The 22,873-nt window shown below is 35.8% G+C and overlaps 1 protein-coding gene across 3 annotated transcripts in view; it reads right to left on the reverse strand.

The window, feature by feature from the left end:
• Kcnt2 (potassium sodium-activated channel subfamily T member 2) overlaps positions 1 to 22,873 on the reverse strand; it is a 339,295-nt gene that overhangs the window by 74,486 nt on the left and 241,936 nt on the right. For 2 of the 3 annotated variants that reach the window (XM_027417432.2, XM_035445602.1), the window contains exons 15-18: positions 9,481 to 9,630; positions 7,784 to 8,013; positions 4,095 to 4,308; positions 1,175 to 1,280 (exon numbers count right to left, since the gene is read on the reverse strand). In XM_027417432.2, coding sequence (XP_027273233.2) covers positions 1,175 to 1,280; positions 4,095 to 4,308; positions 7,784 to 8,013; positions 9,481 to 9,630 — 700 coding nt within the window. The remainder of the gene's footprint in view (positions 1 to 1,174; positions 1,281 to 4,094; positions 4,309 to 7,783; positions 8,014 to 9,480; positions 9,631 to 22,873) is intronic. The other variant, XM_035445603.1, reaches the window with a different exon arrangement.

Here is a 22,873-nt window from a genome sequence, read left to right on the forward strand (position 1 = left end):
GTGAAACCCACAGACACAGCTGACCTGAACAAGGGGGAGTGAGTGGACCCCAGACTGATGTCTGGGAGGCCAGCATGGGACTGATCCAGACCCCTGAACATGGAAGTAAATGAGGAGGCTTCGCCACTCTATGGGCTCTCTGGTAGTAGACCAATATTTACCCCTCGACTAAGAAAGGAATTTGGGAACCTATCCCATGTGGAGGGATGTTCTCTCAGCCTGGACACATGGGCAGAGGCTAGGCCCTGACCAGGATGATAGGACAGACTTTGTGGATCCCCTATGGAGGGCCTTACCCTCCCTGGGGAGCAGAGGGGCGATGCATTAGGAGGTTGGTGGGGGGTGGGGGAGGAGGGGAGGGAGCAGGAGCAGGGATTGACATTGGAAGCAGGCTTGTTTCTAATTTGAACTAATAAAAGATAATTTAAAAAAATACACTGTCATGTTCATAGCATTAAACTTATGTTCATTTTATAAATAAAGGAGATGAACTTTATTTGTGAAGTGATTTTCTTAAGTTGTACAGGCTATGAAAATGTTCTGGCATTATAATTTTAACCCCAAATAAAGAATAAATGAAGAAATCCTTGTTTTGGATTCAAGGCATGCTGAATCTCTTTAGGGTGTGTAATGCTTCACATTAATCTGTTTTGTCACTACTCAGGAGGATTAATCCAAGAAAAGGACAAAAATGATGACATTCTCAGACTGTTCTTTTTTGAGTAAATTCTTTAAAGCATTCAGGCAGGAAGAGAGAACTACATAAAAAATTTGGGAAGAAGATAAGAAGCAAGACACATCTTCAACCTAGTCATAAAGATACTTGTCTAATTTAGTCAAGAGATTTTTAAATACAGATTTAATTTGCTACCAACCACAAACTGCAATTAAGCAATAAACAAAAATGGTTTTAAGCGTTTTGTGCCTCTGTCTTCCCTTTTAAAAAACATAACTAATTAAGTTGGCTAATTAAATACAAAGATAAAACATTTGTGTGACTATTAGTGAAGATAAAAAATAAAATTAACCATTTTATATGATCAAGCTTATATGTTAAGTAATACACTTTTAACTTATTTTAGTCAAGTTATATAAAAGCATTTAAATATGTTCAATAGAACAAGCTATAATTTTATTGTGTGAGCCAATAACATCATCATCAAGAAATGATTACCTTGTCTAATCTTAAGCAGCAGAAGGGCACTTTTTCTTGAAGTAGGTGACAAAAAGTAGGTGAACTTCCTATGTAAGGTGAATAAGGTGGGTAGCCCTTGGCATACCTGGAAAGCAACATGAGATGTTACTCCTGGAGAAGCCATGGAAAGCTGGAACCCTCAGATATAACCCTGATTACATTAGAATAAATTTGATTACAGTAGAATTAGTAGATCTATGCTTCCAACATATTATGAAAATCACACAGTTTAGGAAATATGAGCCAAATTATGATCAAATATGACCCATTGTAAACTTTTGAGAACTATATTTGCAGTAGTTGAAAAAATATTTCCTGTCATGTGGAAATTATATGGTGTTTGAATTCTTTACACATGAAATCAGCATCACACAGTCATTCACACTCATGCTAAACTACGTAAGGAGGCATTTGTGTTTGATTCTGCTAGAGAAATGAGAAACTGCAACAAGAAATGCAAATATGTGATAGTTGTTTCTTTCTAGAAAATATTTTTCAATCCTCCTTCTTGGAGATAGCATGTATCTATAACAAATAGTAATACTATGTCTTACAAAGTGTATTTGAAGCAGACTGCATTATAATGGTTTGCTGTATTCATTAGCCCCAGACAAATAACTAAAGGAGAAAAAGTAAGTTAATTAGAAAAAAAAAACAGGGTTTTTCCTGGAATTGTTCTTAAAATATTATCAAAGACATTTAGTTTGTTTACTGACTTTTAAAATCAGCCACCTGCACATTTTGGCTACATCAGTGTGGAACATAGAACTTCTAAAGGGCAGAAGCATAAATGTTAATTAGCAAATAAAAGAAAATTACTGAAAGCAATATTTTCCCACACACAAAGGAATCTCTTGAGTTTTGATCATTTTTCTGTGACACTATGAAGTTAAGGCCTTTTTAAAACTACTTTCTAGACACTATTGTTTAAGAGATAAAATTGCGCACATTTTTTTTTATCAATTTAGATGCTACAGTTATCATTGCTACTTTCATAACTCTTTGATTTTCCTATAAAAGACTTCTTTTACCTCTCCATGTTTTAGAAATCTAAAAGAAAAGGTTTCCCTCACACTTTAACACAGAATTTCCTACATGGATGATTACTGGCAGGGATGGTTGCCCAGTCTCCTGGCTTCCCATCCTGTATACTACAAGTGGACTTGAGTACTTGGACCACAGAATGCTTTGAGACATGACTTGTCTTCAAGTACATTGACATTTTCTGAAACAAATAAGCATTTTGGATTAATTTAAAGTTATTTTTCTGAGTTTCAGTGACAGCTCAGTTTCAGCGTAATAAAGCACTAAGTGAATTTATACAAACATTACTGTGGGGCATGATTAGTGTTGACTGTCCCGATACCGCTAGTCTCAGTGACAGCAAATAACAAATGCCATTGGTTGCTCAGCACAAAATATTGCTTTTTTGGCACTTTTCTCCATCATTTCAATTATGCTTTATATAATACAAAGAGGTGACAATCATACATGATTTATAAACAGAGAATATGAAGTCAGACTGCTATATTTGCAAACAAGTATTCTAAGATGAATCTGGAATGGAAAACACATCTTTTGAGAAAGCAGATCAATCCTATGGACTACTGTTCTTTCAGCATTCCTATGGTAACACAATGTGAGGGATAACAAATGTAAACACCTATGATAGGCTTAAAGGTGATGACTACTATACAGGTCGATACTGTAAGAGAATGAAAGCTTAATAAAGGAAGACTATGTCTTTCATTTGTAAATTTGAATTATTTCTAACTTCCAAGTATAGAAAAAAAGGAATGCTAAAGGCATTTATTTGAGTATGTCATTGAAAAAAACTTTTGAACTTCAGGATGGTTAATCTTGCTTGCTAACTTGACAGACTTTAAAATCACCTAGAAAATGCATAGGTGAGGATGATTCCAAAGAAGAAACTCATGTGGGAAGACCCACCATGTATGTGGGCAGTATTATCTTGGGGACTCAGCATTCCAGCCCACAATATAAGCAGCCATCTTATGCCACCATGCCTTCCCTGTCATGATCAAATGTAGTCTCAAACTGTGATCCAAAATAAACCTTCTTATCCTGAGGTTGCTTTTGATTTTCTCACAACAGTGAGCAAAGTCACTAATTCTAACTTCAAATAGGATGTGAATAAAAGAAATTAAAGATACAAGTGTAGTAGAATGAAATACAACTTTGAAAAGGCAATTTACGTCACACAAAAACAAAATTGTTTATTTTCAAAGATAATTTAGAAAATAAACAGGGCTGGAAATACACATTAAAGGCAGAAAAATTGATGTTTTATAATACTCTATGGTGAGAAAATACTGAATAGAAGAGTGTTTTTACTGGAATTTTGGAGTGAAGATTCTAGATTATCAAGAAGGGAAAAGTACTGTCTCTTTCTGTGATTTTAAGGTTCTGGAAGACTTAAACCCCAGCTCCAGAAGAAGAACTATAGGCAATTAATGGCATGAGAATGAGTCTACCAGACAGATTATCCAATCCCAAGTGGACAGATATAAACACATGGATATATAAGCAATGCTTCAGAGGCAGAGTATATATATATATATATATATATATATATATATATATATATGTGTATATATATGTGTATATATATATATGTGTGTGTGTGTGTGTGTGTGTGTGTGTGTGTGTGTGTGTGTGTGTGTGTAAAAATAATTGTTCCTGAAGAGATCATGACTTAGAGGGAGGTAGGGGTACATGGGAAGAATTAGAGCATGAAGGTTGAAATGGAAATGATGTGAATAATGTAGGATATTCTCAAAAATTAAAATAAAAAGTGTTAGCAAAAAAAAAAGAACAGACAAGCAAACAAAACTAAAACAAAGAAACAAACAAAAAACCCTTAGAAAATCAAACCTACTCTAAATTTGAAGAAGTTTCTTCATCTGGTGTAGTTTCATCTTCTGATTGATCACTTAGAAGATCACATGTTTGAATTGATGATGAATCTGCAACCTCTAAAACAGGAGCAATACTTGGTCTTCTTAATTCTTTGCTTCCTTCTGAAGGAAGAGCCAGGGTAGGGCCACTTGCTGCCCTACAACTTGTGTCTTGCAAGTCTATAGCCACAGTACCTAAAACAATGAAACAAGAAAACCCATTAGGATGATTCTAGTGTCTGTGATACAATGATCACTTAGTGGTGAAAATTCATGAAATGCAATCACATTATTAAGGGGTGTGTGTGTGTGTGTGTGTGTGTGTGTGTGTGTGTGTGTGTGTGTGTGTGTGTGTATTTGTCTATCTGCCTGACTAATCTCTCTTGAATCTCAATACAATTGGTTCTTTTTCAGGTAAGCCTTTCATTTCCCTGGGTAAGAAATCTTGTATGCATAAATGTATGCCACAACTTACATGTGGGGTCAGTCAGACATAGTAACACACACTTTTAATCCCAGCATTGGGGAGGTATATGCAGGTTGATCTCTGTGAGTTCAAGGACAGTCTTACCTGTCTTGTGAGTTTCAGAGCTACCCAGTAAGACCCTGCCTTAAAAATTATTTGTAACGCATGTAGTTTCAGGTGATATGAGCTTGGATACAAGTGTGGAAATATCAGAGGAAGTGAGGCCATTAAGAGGTTTGGTCTCCTGAGAAGAAGTCCTTACAGAAGGGCCTGCATTGAGTCAATGCAGGGCATGAGCAAAGATAATGATGGTGGTTATTAAACCCACATCAGAGGCGAGCTCCTAAGACATCTTTTGCTGGGAAAGAAGGAAGGTTTCTAGAAGGAATGATAGGATTTTTGTTTGTTTGTTTGGTGCTTGGCTGGTTTTTAAGGGATTTACATTTTGTAAAATTGATTTCTAGATGCAAAGGAGAGCTATCTGGTATGCTATCAGCTCAAAGTTGTAGGAGTGAGTGCACAGCTATTTACCGTATTGACAATTACACAGTCACCTAGTACTTCCAAATAAAAAGAAAATATGGCATGCCAAGATTCTTTTTAGGACTGTCAAAAGCATATTGAGACATGCCTCCTGGCCAACATACACACTCACCAAACTCTGCCCTTTTTATTTTCATTTAGAAGATAACACACCTATCTCTCTTCATAGGAGATCCAACATTGTCTGTTAAATCCTTTCTCACTTTCAAAGGAAGGGATATTTACATGACCTGATTGCCAACATATCTGACTGCACATCACCTGCAAATACCTAGTCGTTTTCTTTTTTAACACAGACAATATATTGACAGAAACATGGTCTGACTGAGCAGTGGTGGCACATGTCTTTAATCCCAGCACTCTCGAGGCAGAGGCAGGTAGATCTCTGTGAGTTTGAGGCCAGCCTGGTCTACTGTGCTAGTTCCAGGATAGGTTTCAAAGCTACATAGAGAAACCCTGTCTAGAAAAAAAAAAAAAGGAAAAATTCTTGGCCAGTTGTTGGTGGCACAAAACAAAACAAAACAAAACAAACAAACAAAAGAGAAAAAGTAACATGCTCTGTTTTGTCTATTGTTTGTATTCCTGCCAATACTGATATCTGCCAGTAGTGTGAGCCCAGAGAAAGAGCATGAGAAATATACAATCCATCAGAGATCTGAAAAGCAGTTAGATCTGCAAAACCAAAAAATGTAAAATATTCTTTTTACAACTTCTCTTACAAATGTTTTGTTCTTTCTACGGTATTTTCCTCTACCCTAGAGGTAACCTAGGGTGTTTTGAGGTGGGAAAAATTCTTATTTTTGTCACTGGCCATTTTCTTTACCTTCTGTGAAAAAGCATTTTTGGATCATAGGTCTTCAGACTATAAGATCTTCTGTATTTTATTTGTTTATTAGGTTTCTTCTATTCTATTTTTCTAGATGAATCTCATGGTATGTTCAATAGTTGGCTGAAACTTCCATAAAAACATGGAATAAAATAGATGCCATAGCAGAGATTAATTTCTCATTCTCTGAAGGATAAAGTTTTAGAACAAAGTTCTTCACATCTATGTGAAGTATGGTGAGGGATAGATATGTTCCAGGTGTTATTCCTGGTTTGATGACTGACATCTTCTCCATCATCTTTTCATAACAGTTCCTGTATGTGTGTCTCTGTTGTATTTATTCTTCCTGTCAGAACACTAGTCACATGGTAATAACGCTGACTCTAGTGATCCCATTTTAATTTGATTTCTTCAAAAACCCCAATCTACAAATAAAGTCATATACTATGGCAATGGGGTGGAGTAGGGTTTCAATGCATGAGGTTAGGATGATAGTCACAAATTTCACATAGCACTATTCTTGTTTCATTTGGGGTTTAATACACAGCAATAAATTTCCTGCAACTTTATATCTGTGAGGTGACCGAGGTTTATCTGTCATCTTATTTTGGACCTTTCTTTTCTTCTTCGTTTTTTGTTTGTGTGCGTGTGTACATGTGTACACATGTGTGTGAATGTTTCTGTATATTTTTCTGTGTATAGGTACACAGTATATGTAAATGCACATTAAAAAGCATAAAAAAATAAGAAGGCTAGATTTCTAACTTACTGTTCCTCAGGAGTCATTTACCTTGCTTTTTGGGACAGGGTCTCTCTCTTGGTTAAGCTCAACAATAAGAATGAGCTATCTGGACAGTGACCCCGGGATTTGTTTGACTCTGTCTCTTCAGCACTGGGATTACAAGTGTGTGTTAGCATGCTCAGTGTTTTCTTACAGATTTCTTGAGATCAAACCCAAGTCCTCATGTTTGTGTGGCAAGCATTTTATCCACTTATCTATCTCACAACTCCTCAGTCCTTTACTTTCATTTAGATGCTCATACAATTAATAACAATGCTTATTGGATTTACTACACACACTCAACTTGTATTTTGTGACTTTCCATAATCATTCTTCACCACAGCCTTGGCTTGAAACCACTGAGAATTCAATTCAGTTATATGACTGCACATTGGGGTAAAGACAGACACCAGGGGCATGCAATTTGAAACAACATCAGAAGCCAGCCATTTTGAGGTATTTGAAGAGGAGTAAAATCATGATGTTTGAGAGCATATGTGTATATATTGTGTTGGGGATGTATGGCAGGGTATAATAGCAGCCTGTGATTTAGGGGAGTAATAGAGTTAGGAATAATAAGGATAAATCAAATTCAAGTTAAATACCTCAAGAGGGAGAAAAGAGGGCCTCACCCAGCAAGTGAAGACAAGGGAATTACATAAAGGGAATGACACAATCAATCTCATATTAAATGGATGCATATTATTTCATTTCTGTGTAATAATACCAAAATAAATGATAAGAGTAAGATGGAGTGAGTGAATTTGAAAGGATGGAATACTTCCAATTGTCTATTGCACAGACTATTAACGAAAAACATACAAGGAAAGCATTTAAAATCAGAAACATAAAATAATTATTGAATAATTTTTGATAATTTTGCTTTGTTCTTACATCAACGGTTTAGTAATTTTGTTCCATATTTTGTAATATATAGTTTATAATATACACATACAAGTTTTGAAACTGACTATGAAATATTAGTAATACAGTTGTGTATTTATAATCTTAAAAAAATACACACTAATGGTAATTCCAGTGAGTATGTACTGACCCATGCTGGCAATGATGCTGTGGACAGGTAATCTGGAAGGCCCATGATAAAATGACCTTGACACATTGCTTTTTCTCTGCTGGTCTTGGTTCTTAAATGCTGAATTTTCTTCTTTGGTAATATTAATATAAAAACATATGTCTGAAGCATTCATAATATATCGAGGACCTGGATTCAGCAAAATGTTTTTATTATCCTCCCTCCTAACACCAATCAAGCAGACACCAAACCTTAATTTAAGAGAAGAATATAAGAGTTTAAGAATTACATTTGTGAAAAGATTTAACTTTTTGTTCTTTTAAATGCTTAAATTTATAAGAAATTTAATCAACTATAATCAGACAGAACAAAATAAGAATATTAAATAATAGAATTAGGAAGCAGGAGAGGATTCCAACATTTAATAATCTAATTTTTAAAGAAAAAATCAATTTAATTTGTCATAAGCACTATGATATATATATATATATATATATATATATATATATATATGAATGGCAAAATATAAAACGTAATACCAAATGTTAGACTGCTGATTATAAAGTAGAAGTGCTATTGTTTTATGTTTTTAAAGATAACTACTAATGTCAAAACTTCGAACAATATTTCTTACCTTGCTCAAAATATTTACAATCTATTGCCACAAGGGAGACTCTTATGAAATGCCATGTGAAAAGAAAGTGATGTTTCTGAATTGCCCTTGCTATAACTTCTACCACTTCTCATAATTCAGCTTTAGAAAGAAACACTTAAAATAGTCTTCTGTGCTTGTCCATTCTCAGTAAAAGAAATTAAAAATGTTGAGAGTAACATTGTATTAAAATATTTCTCATTGCTTTTTGATAATGTTCTTATTTTCAAAATTCATCTTAAAACCATGCAGAGTGAGTTAGTAAGTCAAACTTAAAATGTATTTAGTAATAGAAATGTATAAATAGAATCATTGAGATTTAAATTTAAATAATTATGCATTAGTTAATTGGAATATATTATAAAATGCCCAAATAGATTACATTTAAACACTTTCAGATAGATAATTTTTATACAAATTTTTATTCCTTAAGAAATTAATTTTGTCAAAAAAGGAAAGGAAAAAAATCCCCCTGACTAAATTGGCATGTATATATAGTATCACTTATTTAACATTCCTTTTGGATAATGTAAAGGCTATAGTCAAATTAATATTTACTTTCTTTTGGATAGTTATGAGTTGTTTCAGAAGCAAAAGTAAAAAGTCAGTAACCAAGAATAGATTTGTCCACATAGTGAGTTTGAGGCCAGCCTGAGCTAAATGAGACCCTGCCTCAAAAGATCAAGGAGGGGAATGTGGTTTTTTTCTTCCTTTGTTATTTTTCCAGTGTTTTTGTTATTGTAAATACAAACAAAACTAAACAGCATTTTCAATTTCATTTATGTAGCAAGATTCATTGAGGTGTGGTTGATAACTCTTAAATGGCTAGGATGTTATGAGTGTCACAGATGTGATACAGTAAATATTCCTTACATGTTTTCCTCCTGGTAAATTTAACTTGTAGATACCAAAAAGTTTATAGTTACAATGGAACAAAAATGTTTGTAAAAAGTCAGAACACTTGAAACTCATGAGCACCAGTATGGGCTGCACTTTGGAAAACTGTTTATATACGGTCTGATTGACTGGTTGATGAGTATATTCTCCACTGGAAACAGAAACATACTTTTTGTGTGCATGGAAAGAGGCATAGGTAAAACTCTTCCCTTCATATTCAGCAAAAAATGTACTTTCTTCCAAAACGATGTGATAGACTTCATTTCCAGAGCACCTCCCGTACATCTTCTGCCACTGTTCTGGTGACTGCTGCCCTTCTCTGCAACACAAGCACACACACATACACGAAGAGGAGAAGACAGTGAATGTGCGTACATGATGACACTGGCCAGACAGCCAATCCCCAAGGCCAAGAACCAGTCAAAACAATTAGAGGAGGTACTCTCATGGGGCTCTGAGTTCGGAATGATAGCATTACACAGGAGTCCTGACAATAACTTAAGTTCAGCACCATATATAATAGGAAAACTTGATGAATAGTGGGTAGGTAGAAGGTGGAATTTTACAAGATTCAATGTCTGAAGTATTTATTCACTCCGGCCATGGCTCCATGAGCTCAGGCATTTGATTTCTTCTCTGTTTGTGGAATGCTGCATCCATGTCTAATATGTAAACTTGTTTCATTGACTCCATCATAAGGCTAAGTTTACCTTACAACTCAGCTTGACTCTTGTAGATACTTAATTTGCTTTTTGTTTAAAATTGTGTTCTTTAGGATATCAATTTGAGACTGCAAAATATATAATGTTAATCTTTGTCCATTTTACCATCAAAGCTCCCTTCAGGTTGTGTATGACTCAAGAAAGGACAGATATTTGTGAAGCACACTTTTGAATAAGGGTCTGAGAAGTAGATTTGATATGTATATCCCTCCAAAATGCATGTATTGCTTCCATTCATGTGTTGGCATTTGTACATAAGGCCTTTGGGGATAGGGAGGCAATAAGAGTAAACACCAGAGCAGATTAGAGTCATCATCAGATCTGAAAATCTAGTCTGCTCTTTCTACTGTACAAAAATACAGCCCAGACTCAGAAATCTCCAAATGAGAAGCTGCAGTCCAGGACTTGACATGTCAGAACCTAAACTTTAGACTTACAAATTTCTGAAATGTGAAAAATAAAGTTTTCTTGTGGATAAACCACTCAATCTTTGACAAGTTGTAATGACAATTAAAAGTAGACTAAGATGGTATGCAAGAGGGATGCTAAATGTATTTATAGAAAGAAAACATGTACATTTAGAAAACTTGAGGTTTCTTCTGGCATTAGGAAATGTTCAGAGATCCACAAAGATGACTCCAACTAAGAATCTAGGCAGTAGAGGAGAGGCTGCCTTTGATTCTCTTCCCCTATAATGAGATTGGTGACTCATTGCCATCCTAGAGACTTCATCCAGTATCTGATGGAAGTAGAAGCAGGCACCCACAGATAAGCACTGAGCCATACTCTTCTAGAGAGGGAGGAGGGATGAGCAGAGGAAAAACCTATAGAACCATCTGACCTGACCTAGTGAGAGCATAAGGGCCCCAGTCCTAAAGCTGGGAAACCAGAATTGGACTGAACCAAACCCTCTGAATGTGGGTGCCAGTTTGGAGGCCTGGGCAGTCTATGCGACCTCTAACAGTGGAACCAGTATTTATCCCTAATGCACAAATGGACTTCGGGTGCCCATTCCCTATGGAGGAATACTATTTTAGTCCAGATACATGGAGGAGGGCCTAGGCCCTCCCCCAAAATGATGTGACAGATTTTGATGATCCGCCATGGAAGGCCTCACCCTCCTTTGGGAGTGGGTAGGGTGGGAGGTTGGAGGGTTGGTAGGAGGCATGGGAGGATGGGAGAGAGAGGGAATGAGGGGATTGATATGGAAAATGATTTTTTCTGTATAATAAAAAAGGAAACTTGTGGTTTCTTTAGTTCTACAATGTTCTGTCCAATTCTGTGGCTTTGGAAATTTAATTCCTATGAAAATCATAAAAAAACGACAACCCATAGCTGATTTTGCCATTTGCTTCAGTACATATATTTACTATTTCAGATCAAATATTATGGACTCTGACAGCAAAATCAACACACATTGAATAGAAAAAACAACTATACTTAATATTATTTCATTGCAATCTCTATAGATTATTAAAGAAAGAAAACAAATGATGGACTTATCATCATTAATGTTAAAGATTCATTTAAAGTCAGAGTATAGCTGAAAAGGTTTTAAGGAAAAGAATTTGTTAACATTTTCAAAGGGTCAAAGGCTACAAATACATATATGTCCCCAAGGGAGTGGTCCTGTCTCCTTAACACTTTCATGGGTGTCTTAAAGTGTCAAAATCTTGGTCTCTAGAATCTAATTAGCAGATTTGAATCTCAGTTCTGCAAACTTCAGTGAGTTACTGACTTCCTATTTATTTGAAATTATCCCTTCTGTGAAAAACAGCATCACTTTATTCTGTCAGGTGGAATGATGTAAGCTAAACATAGCACTAGGTTGATATTAAGATAAAAATACTCAGAAAATGTTGACTGCTATTTTTTTTTTTTTGGTTGTAACAACATCTTTTTTTTTTTTTCCAAATTTTATAGTTGCTTTCAACATATTTGCCAATATTCTACAAACATAGTCTTAAAAGTCTATATTCCTTAATGTTAAAGTATCTTTTTAGAAATAATTTAGAAAAGGCACATTTGCCTATTGATTGCATGTGTTACTTCTAACCACTACTTCCTAAACATTATGACTGGAATCTTAACTGTTCCCTACAGATTCATGTTTGGAACAATTAGTGCCTGACTTATGGGACCCTTTTGATATTTGTGGAAGCTTAAGGTTGTAAAGACTGGCTGGCAAACATGAGTTATTAGGCACTGTCCTTTGGAGACTATTTCTATCTGTAGGTCCAGTCTAGCCCTCCCTGGTTACTGCTCCACCAATATATTAAAAGCCTCTGCTTCATGCTACCATTTCACAGATGAACTGCTCTGTGGACAGACTGAAAATAATTCCTTTTGCCCCTTTAAGTCGTTTCTCTCAGATATTTTATCACAGAAACAATGAAAGTAAATATATTAAGATTGACTATTCTTGTTGAAGAAAATTTCTTTTTGATAAACACAAACAAAATCATCCATGGGCCAGAGAACAATTTGGCAAAATGGTATTTGGCAAAGATCAAAGCCTACTAAAGGTCCAGCAATGTCCGAGAACATGCTGGCAATTCATTAGGATTTACTTGAGATACAAAAGGATCACAGGGTCAGAGATTTGTTATGCAAATGTACTAAAATCCCTTCAAGAGAATCGTAAACCTAATTCGGAAGCTGAAAATGGTAACATAATGTCGTACTGAGGAAGAGAACAAAAATGATGGGGCTCAGCCCTGGCCAGTTCCAAAAAATTTTTCTCCATCTCATGTTTCTCATCTTGCTACTTTATATCCTTACTTCCACTCTCAGGAAGCATCATCATCTCATTAGGAATCCTCTTCATGACTTCCCTAAAAGCTTGTAAGGAGTAACCAAGAACATTTTTACTGATTGTAAAGATGTAAACTTTTCTTTATGAAACTCGGGCAATTTGTTTGAAAGAAATTTCATCAAATACTGAGAGCAATATGCACCATCACAAAACAGCACTGCATGCAAAGAAGGCTTTAGATTCAATGTTCTGGTAATTAACAAAACTGAGAGTGTAGTAGGGACTACTAAGAATAGACACGATTAGTACATTTTGAGGGGAAAATTAAAGGAAAAGAGAGTGAGGTTTTCAGAGGGTAATTTCAATGTAAGTAGGATAACCCAGGAATTCCATATTGAGAAGCCAGGGGTTGAAGAAAATATTAATGAAGAAGATTAGCTGTAGCTGTCTGGAAGAATACCAGGGAAGACAGCAACAGGTGCTTCCCCTAAACATAGGAATGCCCATTATGGCTGAACAAGAGCAAAGAAGCCAAAGAGTCTGAGTTGATGGAGAAAGAGATAAAAGTAAGAGACAGCTGACTCAGGAGGGTGCTCTTGTAGAACTTGTCATTCACCACATGTGACGTTTACTTGGAATGACCAGGTAGCCCCTGGGGATTGTAAATATGTGCAAAAGTATGCATTTAGTGTTTACAAAAGCTCCTTTTATCATCGTGTTAAGAATAGCTTGAAGAGGGTCAAAGTCAAAAGAGGTTACTTGCTAGGCCCAGCTAATAAAGATGACTGCCACCATGGTTCTTGAAAGAGCAAGGTAAACTGGAGAGGATGGAGTTAACTCCATCCTCAGAAAAAGCCACCTTGAGAAATTCCCTGCCCTGTTTGATGCAATGTTAATTTAGCTCCAGCCAAGGAGTCATAAATCGTCATAAGAAAAACCACCAACTGTGCCTACCCCGGTCAAAGTGACCCCACCCAGGTGGTCAGGCAATGACTGATTTTGGTAAATAACATCTTCTCTCCACAACTGTCATTATGGGCAACTGTCACTAACAATTTTGAAATTCCCTTATTTTTCAGTGAAAGTTTATTTACAATACCAATGAGCACTAAACATTTTAGTAAGAGTCTGAGTTACAGAGAGGCTAACTGATTTATCCAGGTAAGAGTTAGGATTTCATAGTTAGTGGAGAAGTGACCATTGGTCAGCAAATATCTTGATTCTTTTTTTCTTGTTGGTAGACAGAAAAGTCAGAGAATTTACCCATGAAGTCAAATAATCATGGCTGCCTATGCCAGACCTAAACAAGGATAATATCTGTAGACATGTTAACACAGAAGGGCAGAATCCTATATAACCTCAACCCTACACAAAGAACTACAGGCAACTAAGGAGTTTTGAAAGCAGAAAAATAGTCTTTACCAAGGGAAACAAAGAGCATTAAACTGTTCAATATTGAGTGGTCAACTCTGAAATAATAGATACTTTGCATTTACATGTGAACTGAACATGTTGTGTTTATAAATTTAAGAAAGCCTGCTCTCACACACAATACAGACACTATAAATATACAAAAAGAAGCAAATTTAGTTTTAATTTAAAAATTTTCTCATCACCATTAACAAATGGTAGAAAGGAAAATTTGACTTTAACCTTTGCATTTTCTTTGTATGTATGGTGGAAGCTGTAACACTGAAGAAAAACTAAGAGTGACCTTTGTGCATGGAGCATTGTCGTTAAACTTGGGAAATGTAGTCAATTAGTAGAAATCTACCTCTTTTACAACACTACTTTCATTGTTTTAAATGAATATTATAATAGCATTTATCTATTTATCCAGCATGATGTGTTTGCTCTGACACTGAAGTATACAATTAACACAAGACACACAATAACAGGTTGACCGAGCTTCCCATAGATTGTCACATGACTTGCCGTTATCCAATTATTGATATTATGAAGCTAGATTATTTTCAAATCAACAAAAATAAATTTTTACAAGATATCTTTGGTAGTAATCTATTTTAGGAACTAACATAGCCTTTGCATGTAACTGAAAATGGTGCCTTAGAAAAGGAAAGTATATAAATTCATTTTAAAACAATCCTATAATAAAGGATACAAATATGTTTGTTAACATTATATTGACTAATGGTAGATTTTTTTAAAAGTCTTATACAAGGAACCAAATACTTGAATCTAGTTCAATTCAATTAATCTTACTTAATTTTGTAACTACCTTTAGATTTAATATCATCTTCATTCTAGTTACTTATTCAAAGAATTTACAGGATAATTTTCTTCAAACATGCATGAAATATATTAATGTGAAGTCATATGAAACTTGTACTTTATTTAAAAATTAAACTATGTAGATGATATTACAAACTTGGCTTTACACCCACTACTCAGCAGATATCTACAGTTTGACCATTGTTGACCAAAGAAATAATTATGATGTATAGTGGTCTATGTTGTTATATTCATTACAATTTGTGAGCTTAAGGGAGCACATGAAGTTCCCAAACATTTATAATTACAACATCAACAGCCATTGAATCTTTGGGTGCACTTTCATTCTTGCTAGCTGTTTTCCAGAAAGTTCCTTGGAGATAAACCTTCATCTTAGAGGGAAGCTTATTAAGACAAGAGGTGTTCTATGAGGAGATGAAACATTTTGTCCTGCAGAGATCTCATGGAGATCAGAAAGTAAACAATTCAAATGTTTCCGAAGTCCCTGAAATGGACAAGAATCACTAGTGCCTCCCTGTCCCCCCAAGTATATGTAAAAAGTAAGGGCAACTCAGATTCTCAAGTCAGACAATCCATGACAAAGAGGACAGAGACCAGCACTGATGGCTGGAAGAATCTTGCGCCAAATATAGTACCTAGAAATGATACATCCAGCCTGTTGAGCTTTTGGAAATCTGTGCTGTGCATTCTATGTGGCCAGCTTATGTAAGCTGTCACCCCTTCCTTAGGGATCTTGGTGATGCAGCTGTCTTTGAGTCATTTCTGCTTGTATGAGCATCCCCTCATCTGTGTCCTATAAGTAACTCCAATAAAAGTTTATTTTTAAGCAAATTAAGCACTTTGGTGGCATTCTTACTTTGATCTATCACTGGTTTCCTATCTGATATGAGAGCAGAATAGAAATGATGCTGTAATACATACTTTGCAGATGACGGTACTGCATGTATAGTATTATGATGTCTATAATGTGGGTGAGAAATCTGCATAACGTAACAAAAGAAGATCAGACAGCTCATTACACTAGGATGTGGCTTTGCACTTCTGTTTCATAGCATGATTTCAGCTATTTATATTATTGTACATCAAAACAGAAATCTGAGTTCTAAGGCTGAAAAAGTAGCAAAAACAATATAGAAAGTAATAATTGATTTTCTACTATTAAATGGGACTGGAAGCTATTTGGTATTTGGTATTCACTGTAAAAGAGATGCAATTGCTTAAATTTGAGAGAAAGATTGTGCAATATAATTCTGACACAATACTAATAGTAAAATTAACAAAAGTTATCATTAAAGAGATGGATTAAGCTCAATAAGGAATTAAAATGGTCAAAAGTTAAATATGAACAGTTGATAGGTTGGCTAAAGTCACTGAAATCAAAGTTGATTTCTCCTACAGTATTTCAATTTGTGTTTTTTGAGATACTCACTTAATTCCTGTTAATTAGTGGGTAAAATAAGAAATAATAGTGGAGTTGTCCAATTGGCAATTATGTTATTTCAATGTCTTTTGACTTAGCTAATTTTTAACTTCCTTTCCCTATCATTCTGTTCTCACTTTCTTCCAACCAGCCCTCTAGTATTGACCCCCAATGAGTGTTTAAGCCTAGGTTCCTGTAGGAGAAAGATTACATGATATTTCCTTAAGAATTTTTCTTCATCAGGAATGATCTTAAATTTGGCAGTGCTCTTTCTCTAATAAGGGAGGATTCTCTATTAATAATTTGCATTTAACCAGACCATGTCAATTTAAATATTTTCATTTTTTTCTTCTTGTCTTAAAATTTCTTACTTTAATATTTTTATCTGAACTTTGTGGAAGGTGTACTAAAAGATATTATCACACTTGGGTTGATCTTCTATGCTGGGTAGTCAGTCTTCATGCACTGTCTCTCTGCACTTTGTAATTGAAATTGTCAACTAAGACATTAGCTTTTACAATACTAAATATTTCAGAAAAGACTAGCAATACCACTTCTGATTTCAATTAAGTCTTCTTCACTTCTTAATTCTTTCTCCATCTACTTTTTCCTTTTAATCTTTCTGACAATAACTATATTAACTTTAAGCTGTTTTGAATTTCAAGATTTGTTACGACCTCTTTCTCACTAAAAAAAAAAAAAACTTAAAATGAAAATTCAACTTCTATAGATCATGTCAGTGGACATTTTTGTTTAATATCTCAAAATTTAAAAAATGTATCAACAAAAATTAGCCATGGCAATTTATATATTTGAACAACCATCCATATGGCTATATAATTCCTTAGTATTTTTCTCTACAATTACTTAAATGTCCCTATTTTTGTAACATTAATATATTTAATGTAATTTCCTATTTACATACAACATCCCCATTGAAATACAGGTTACTGTCCTCCAGGACTACCTCCAATATAGTGTCATTCAGCAAATAAAAAGTTATATTTTAAAACTCTGAGCACTGTAAATTAGGATAATAAAGAGAACCATTTCTCTGGGGAGAGCATCTTGAACATGGCAGGTCTCAGCTCACACCGAATCAAAAGGGAGAAGTCTATTTAGTCTAAAGACTCAAAAGTGTCTCACTATTAAGGGCCGAGCTGTAATTCCAATTGTTTGGTAGATAATATTCTTCAGACAGTTTTTGAAAAGTGTTTTAGGAGGAGGGGAGTTTTCATAAAGTAAATCTGAAAAAAACACAAGGATTTCGCTGGAATGCCCAGGACCCATATCACACTAGTAACCCAATGCTACAGGAGACAGGCAGATTCCAGGGATTAACTGGCCTGCTAGTTTAGCCTAGGGACCTCCAGATTCAGTGAAAGACCTTACATCAAACAAAAACAAGAAATGTATTAATCTTTATAGCACATTAGAAATCTATGAAAGTTTGGGACATTACAGAATCTTTGTCCAGAACCACTTTCCACCCCCTTACACGGGATCCTGACAGTTCTCAGCCAACATTCTTTCTCTAGTGTGAAGTATAGGGAATACTTTACAAACATTCTCTTGTCTTCACATCCATAACTTGCTCCTTGTTATTCATTTAAGTAGCTATAATGCTTTTCCCTTAGTGTCTCTTTACAGATTCACATTTAGGGAACTTCCTTTTATGGCACAAACCTGATAAAAGTTCAGAGTGTATGATGAAGATTAAATATTGCCATGCATATTTGGATCCTTGCAAAATTAATATGAAAAGGTTTTTACATGATTAATTAAATCTGTTAAAAGGTTTTTAACTTTTTGCTATTTCAAATGAAGAAAATTTATGACTGTTTTATAGATGAGTGTGTTTAATTAGGGGATGAAAATTCATTATTTTTTCCAGGTAAAACAAAGCTTGAGTTAAATGATACAAAGTACATAATAAAATGATGTGGAGGAGTAGAGGACATTGACTTCTGCCTCCCCCCACACAGGAGAAAAATAGATGATAGAAAGATAAATCAATAGATAGATCAATAGGTAGATGATAGAAAGATAGATCAATAGATAGTTGACAAGATATAGTAATAAATGGGTTAAACACATATGCACATCAAAATACAAAACTATATTAAGAAATACTTTACCATCTCATTCTTTTGTGATACACTTCTAACTAAAGTAATGGCTGGGTGGTGAAGCAGCGAAGGAGAGGAATGCCCCTTCGTTGTTCCTAAAGGGCTGTTTTATTGCTTTCCTTTTCTAGGAAGCTTCAACACCAGAGTCTCATGGGGGTACATTTGTCCTATTGTATCACCCTCTAAAAACGTTCTGGTTGGTGCTTTTCTCACAATTGTGACATTGCTTATTTCTAACCTTTCGGGAACTCAAGGGAAACTCTCAGTTCTTTTACTACGTGTAAACTTGTGATTAATCATTCCTGTGTCATTTTCAACAAAATCTCATGAAGGAGAAAAATTGAATGCATAAGGTTCATAAAATGCTTGGAATCATGGGCTTTGAATGACCATGTTTAGCACATCCTTTGCTTCATTCATAACGTTTATTGAGCATCTGTATTTTAATTTTTTCTAGAAATATAAATGGATAAGATGTAATATCTACTTTGAATTATTTTATAACCAAGGAGGCAGGAGCATAAGTACCTGTGCACAAGGGGCATAACACATATATAGGTCAAATGTAACAAAATTCATTGAGAGTTCATGAAAAGGATAAACCACATTAAATTAGAAAGTTAAAAAATATTCATAAAGAGAAAGAACCTTTGATGTAACAAAGTCTTCCAGGAAGGCAGAAGCAGTGAATTTAAGGCAGAGGGAACCACATTTAAAAAGGATACAGAAGGCGGAAACTACAAAGTATATTTAGGATGTGTTATTTGGAGAAAGTGCTATACACAAGAGAACCATGGGAGATTAGGAGGTAAAAATAAACCAGGACTCATGCATAGAAAGTCTTAAAGACTTCAAATGGAAATGGTTCAATCTCAATTGATGATGAATGCTAAGCTATTAGAGGTACCCCAAGCAGAGGACTGCAAGGCCAACACTCTATACAGACTTCTCAAAATGTGTTCTATGGAAGGCCTCCAATTTCCTCTTTATTAGTGTACTTAGGAACCCCTCCCCTAGTCACCATCTAGACTAGTTGATACACAAAATAAAAGGCCCTTCTATGTGAACTTCAGTGCACACCAGTCTGTATAAAAGACAAGTTACAGCATATTTAAAGAGCCCACCACCACCCTGTTCTTCACATAGCATTCCCAATAACGCTGAGTGTTGCTTTGAGTTCCTGATCACCCTGCCTATGCCTCCAAAGCTTCAGGACTAAAGGTTGCACCACCTCACGTGGATACTTTTGTCTTCTTTGTGTTATGGAAGAAATGGATAAGGGACCGCCAGGCACAAGCAGAAAATATCATGCTTCTTAACTTTTGAGAACTACACATACACTGGAAGTGAGAACAGTTTGTGGATGGGATCCAACAGAACCCCCTGCACACATTCTTTCTGACCAGGTTGTGAGCCCAACTGTGCCCTCCCTTCCATTCACATGTCCTCGCTTTATCCCTCATCCTCAGGTTGTGGCTGCATTTGGTGCTCAAGCCTCTGGGGAGGTGTTTTCATTAAACTGGGATTGTTAGAGTGAGTCCTGGTCCAACTTGACATGTGTTCTTAAAAGAAGGTGAAACGTGGGCACACAAAAGACAGCAGAGTTGTGGGCTCATTGAGGAGACACCATCTGAGGAGCTAGCAAAAGGCAATCAAGGAGATGGAACATGGATCGGGGCCTTCTGGCTTCGAGGAACTGTGAGAAAATGAATTTCCTCTGTTTAAGTTCCTCAGTCTGTTGTAATATTTTTATTAGTTTTCCTAGGTTTTATTTGTAGTCAACACACACACACACGCACGCACGCACGCACGCACGCACGCACACACACACACACACACACAAAGACAGATTAGTTTAACACTAAAATCATCTATAATATCTACTGGATGTGTAAATGAGCTATGTTTAAGGCCTGAAGGTCACTTAAGGGAATCTACCTGAACAGTCTGTCAGAGGTGACTATGCAACTGGAGCTGACTTAGGTTACTACCAATTTGTGTGGGGAAGTATAGAACTGAGTCTTAAGAGTAAGTGTTAGGCACTGAGCTAACATTGAATTGAATGCTGGAAGCTACACTCCACCTGAACTGTGCAGGTAGCCAACACAAAGCAGTGGACCATTTTGCAGTCAGTCATTGTCATTGTAAAGAGTTATTTCTGCATCTCACTGCAGTGAATTTCAGCAGGCTGGGCAGGGTGTGGAGCAAAAGCATGAGAAGATGTGGAGGGAAGCCCGTTAACCATTTCACATATGATGGAAGCCAGAGAAAATCACACCAAAATATCTTGGCGGTATTAGAGGGTTAGATAATTTTAAAAATTCTATCACTTTTTTTTTCTTCAAGAAAAGTTCTCATGTTCTCAAGGCTAGCTTCAAAGTTATTAGGTAGCCAAAGATAACCTTGAACTTCTGACCTTCTGCCTGTACTATACAAATGTTGGGATTGCATAGGTGCACCAAGAAGAAAGAATGTGGTGTTGTGGGTAGAACCAGAGACAGAGAGAGAGAGACAGACAGAGAGAGAGAGAGAGAGAGAGAGAGAGAGAGAGAGAGAGAGAGAGAGAGAGACTTAAAAGTTAAGTCACAGCACCCCTCATTGTCACCGGTACTCTATTCTAAACACTGAACTAGATTTTCCAGATTACAAAATATAGTCTTCTGTCACAGTTCTGAGTGTGAACCTTTCTATGGAGCTAAAGATAGTCCTTTTGAGCTCCGTCTCCCACCCTCCCCTTCCTTTCCTTTCTGGCAGTCAGGATGGTAATTATAATCCCTATTACTTTTGAAAAACTTTCTTTCCCACCCACATGGCAGCTGATTCCCTGGGCTCTCTGCAACAAGCTCAGGAGAAGATAAAGTGTCTCACTCATTTTCGACATCTCCCTCCTTTTCTTCACTCCCTGGTGGGTTTCCTTGGACCATTTCCTGGAGACAAAACACTGGAATTTCCTCTTTTTCTCATGGGTGTTAAAATATAGTGAATGTGTGGATGTTAGGTAAAGTGCACAGTGGATGGCTCGTGGCTAATTTCCCACTTGAGGTCATTGGCCTACTTTTGAGTAGAGAAAAGCTGCAGGCTCTGCTCAGCGTAGCACAAGGTCTCCGAGCAGTGGGGCACAGCAAGCATCCTTTGCCTCCATTTTGCCTTGGTGTTTGTTTTCCTCTAAAAAAAAAAATATTTTCCGAAAATTTTCACTGAGTGCACTTTCTCAGTCAAAACAGGATATTAGGAGGATTTAAAAGTTTTCCAAATTAACGTCCATGAAATGATGAAATATAAAACCTCTAGTCCTACCTTGTTTTGCTACTGTGACACTTGGAAGTCTATGGGCCAGGGGGTTGTGTGCAAGTTTTCTGTGTAGATTTGTCTGCTCTCTACTCAGAAGGGGGAACTGTTCACAGAAAAATCAAAGAAACTAACCTTGGTCTTTTATGCATCCTGTGAAGAATTGTGAAATACCTTGGGTACTTTTATTGGTGATATTTATAGTAATTGTTTGTATAAGGTATGTTAGTTAGGTCTGTCCTGTAAAATTACAAGTTTTAAATTGGCAGCTAATAAACATCTGGGAGTGTATGCCAACAACACAGCTTTTCTAGGTCTCCTTGAAATTGCACCCACTACTATTAGCACACATTTGTAGAAGGACAATATTTACATCATGCTTTCCTAAGGTTAGCTTCATATTTTCTCATTTCTTCTATACTTAATATTGGAATTCTTTGGAAAGAAAGCTGTAAGTTTCCTTCAACTTTTAAGTTTTTATTGGTGTGAACTCCTGGTATTTGTTTCATTTCACAATTTTAAAAACATCTTGGTACATATTTTGTAGCTCCATTAGAAAACCTTTTAGTATTGACTTTGTGTCATTTTCCTGAAACCCACATGAAGCATGCCCTTATTCTCTGACATCAGATTTTTGAGGTTCATGTTCTACTTTTCCTACATCAGTCATTATCAACAGCATCCCATTCCTTTTACTTCAGAACAGTATTTAAAAACCAAGCTCTGGTCATTATTCACCAGATGTCATTTCTTCTAGGCTCTCTTGAAACTATGGAAAATTCCATGTAATATATTCTAACAGACATATACAGCTGCACAACAATATATCTGTGTCTTCCCTTCTTATTTGTTCATAAAAATCATGTGATTATACATGCTCCAATCTCCATAGGAAGCACCACATATTAGAAGCTGAGAAGAAGAAAGTCATACATATATAACATAAAACAGGATATTTTGATATGACAAAAGACCAGAAAAATAATACTAGTAGA

The sequence above is a fragment of the Cricetulus griseus genome, chromosome 5, assembly GCF_003668045.3.
Source record: "Cricetulus griseus strain 17A/GY chromosome 5, alternate assembly CriGri-PICRH-1.0, whole genome shotgun sequence".
Taxonomy (NCBI): Eukaryota; Metazoa; Chordata; class Mammalia; order Rodentia; family Cricetidae; genus Cricetulus; species Cricetulus griseus.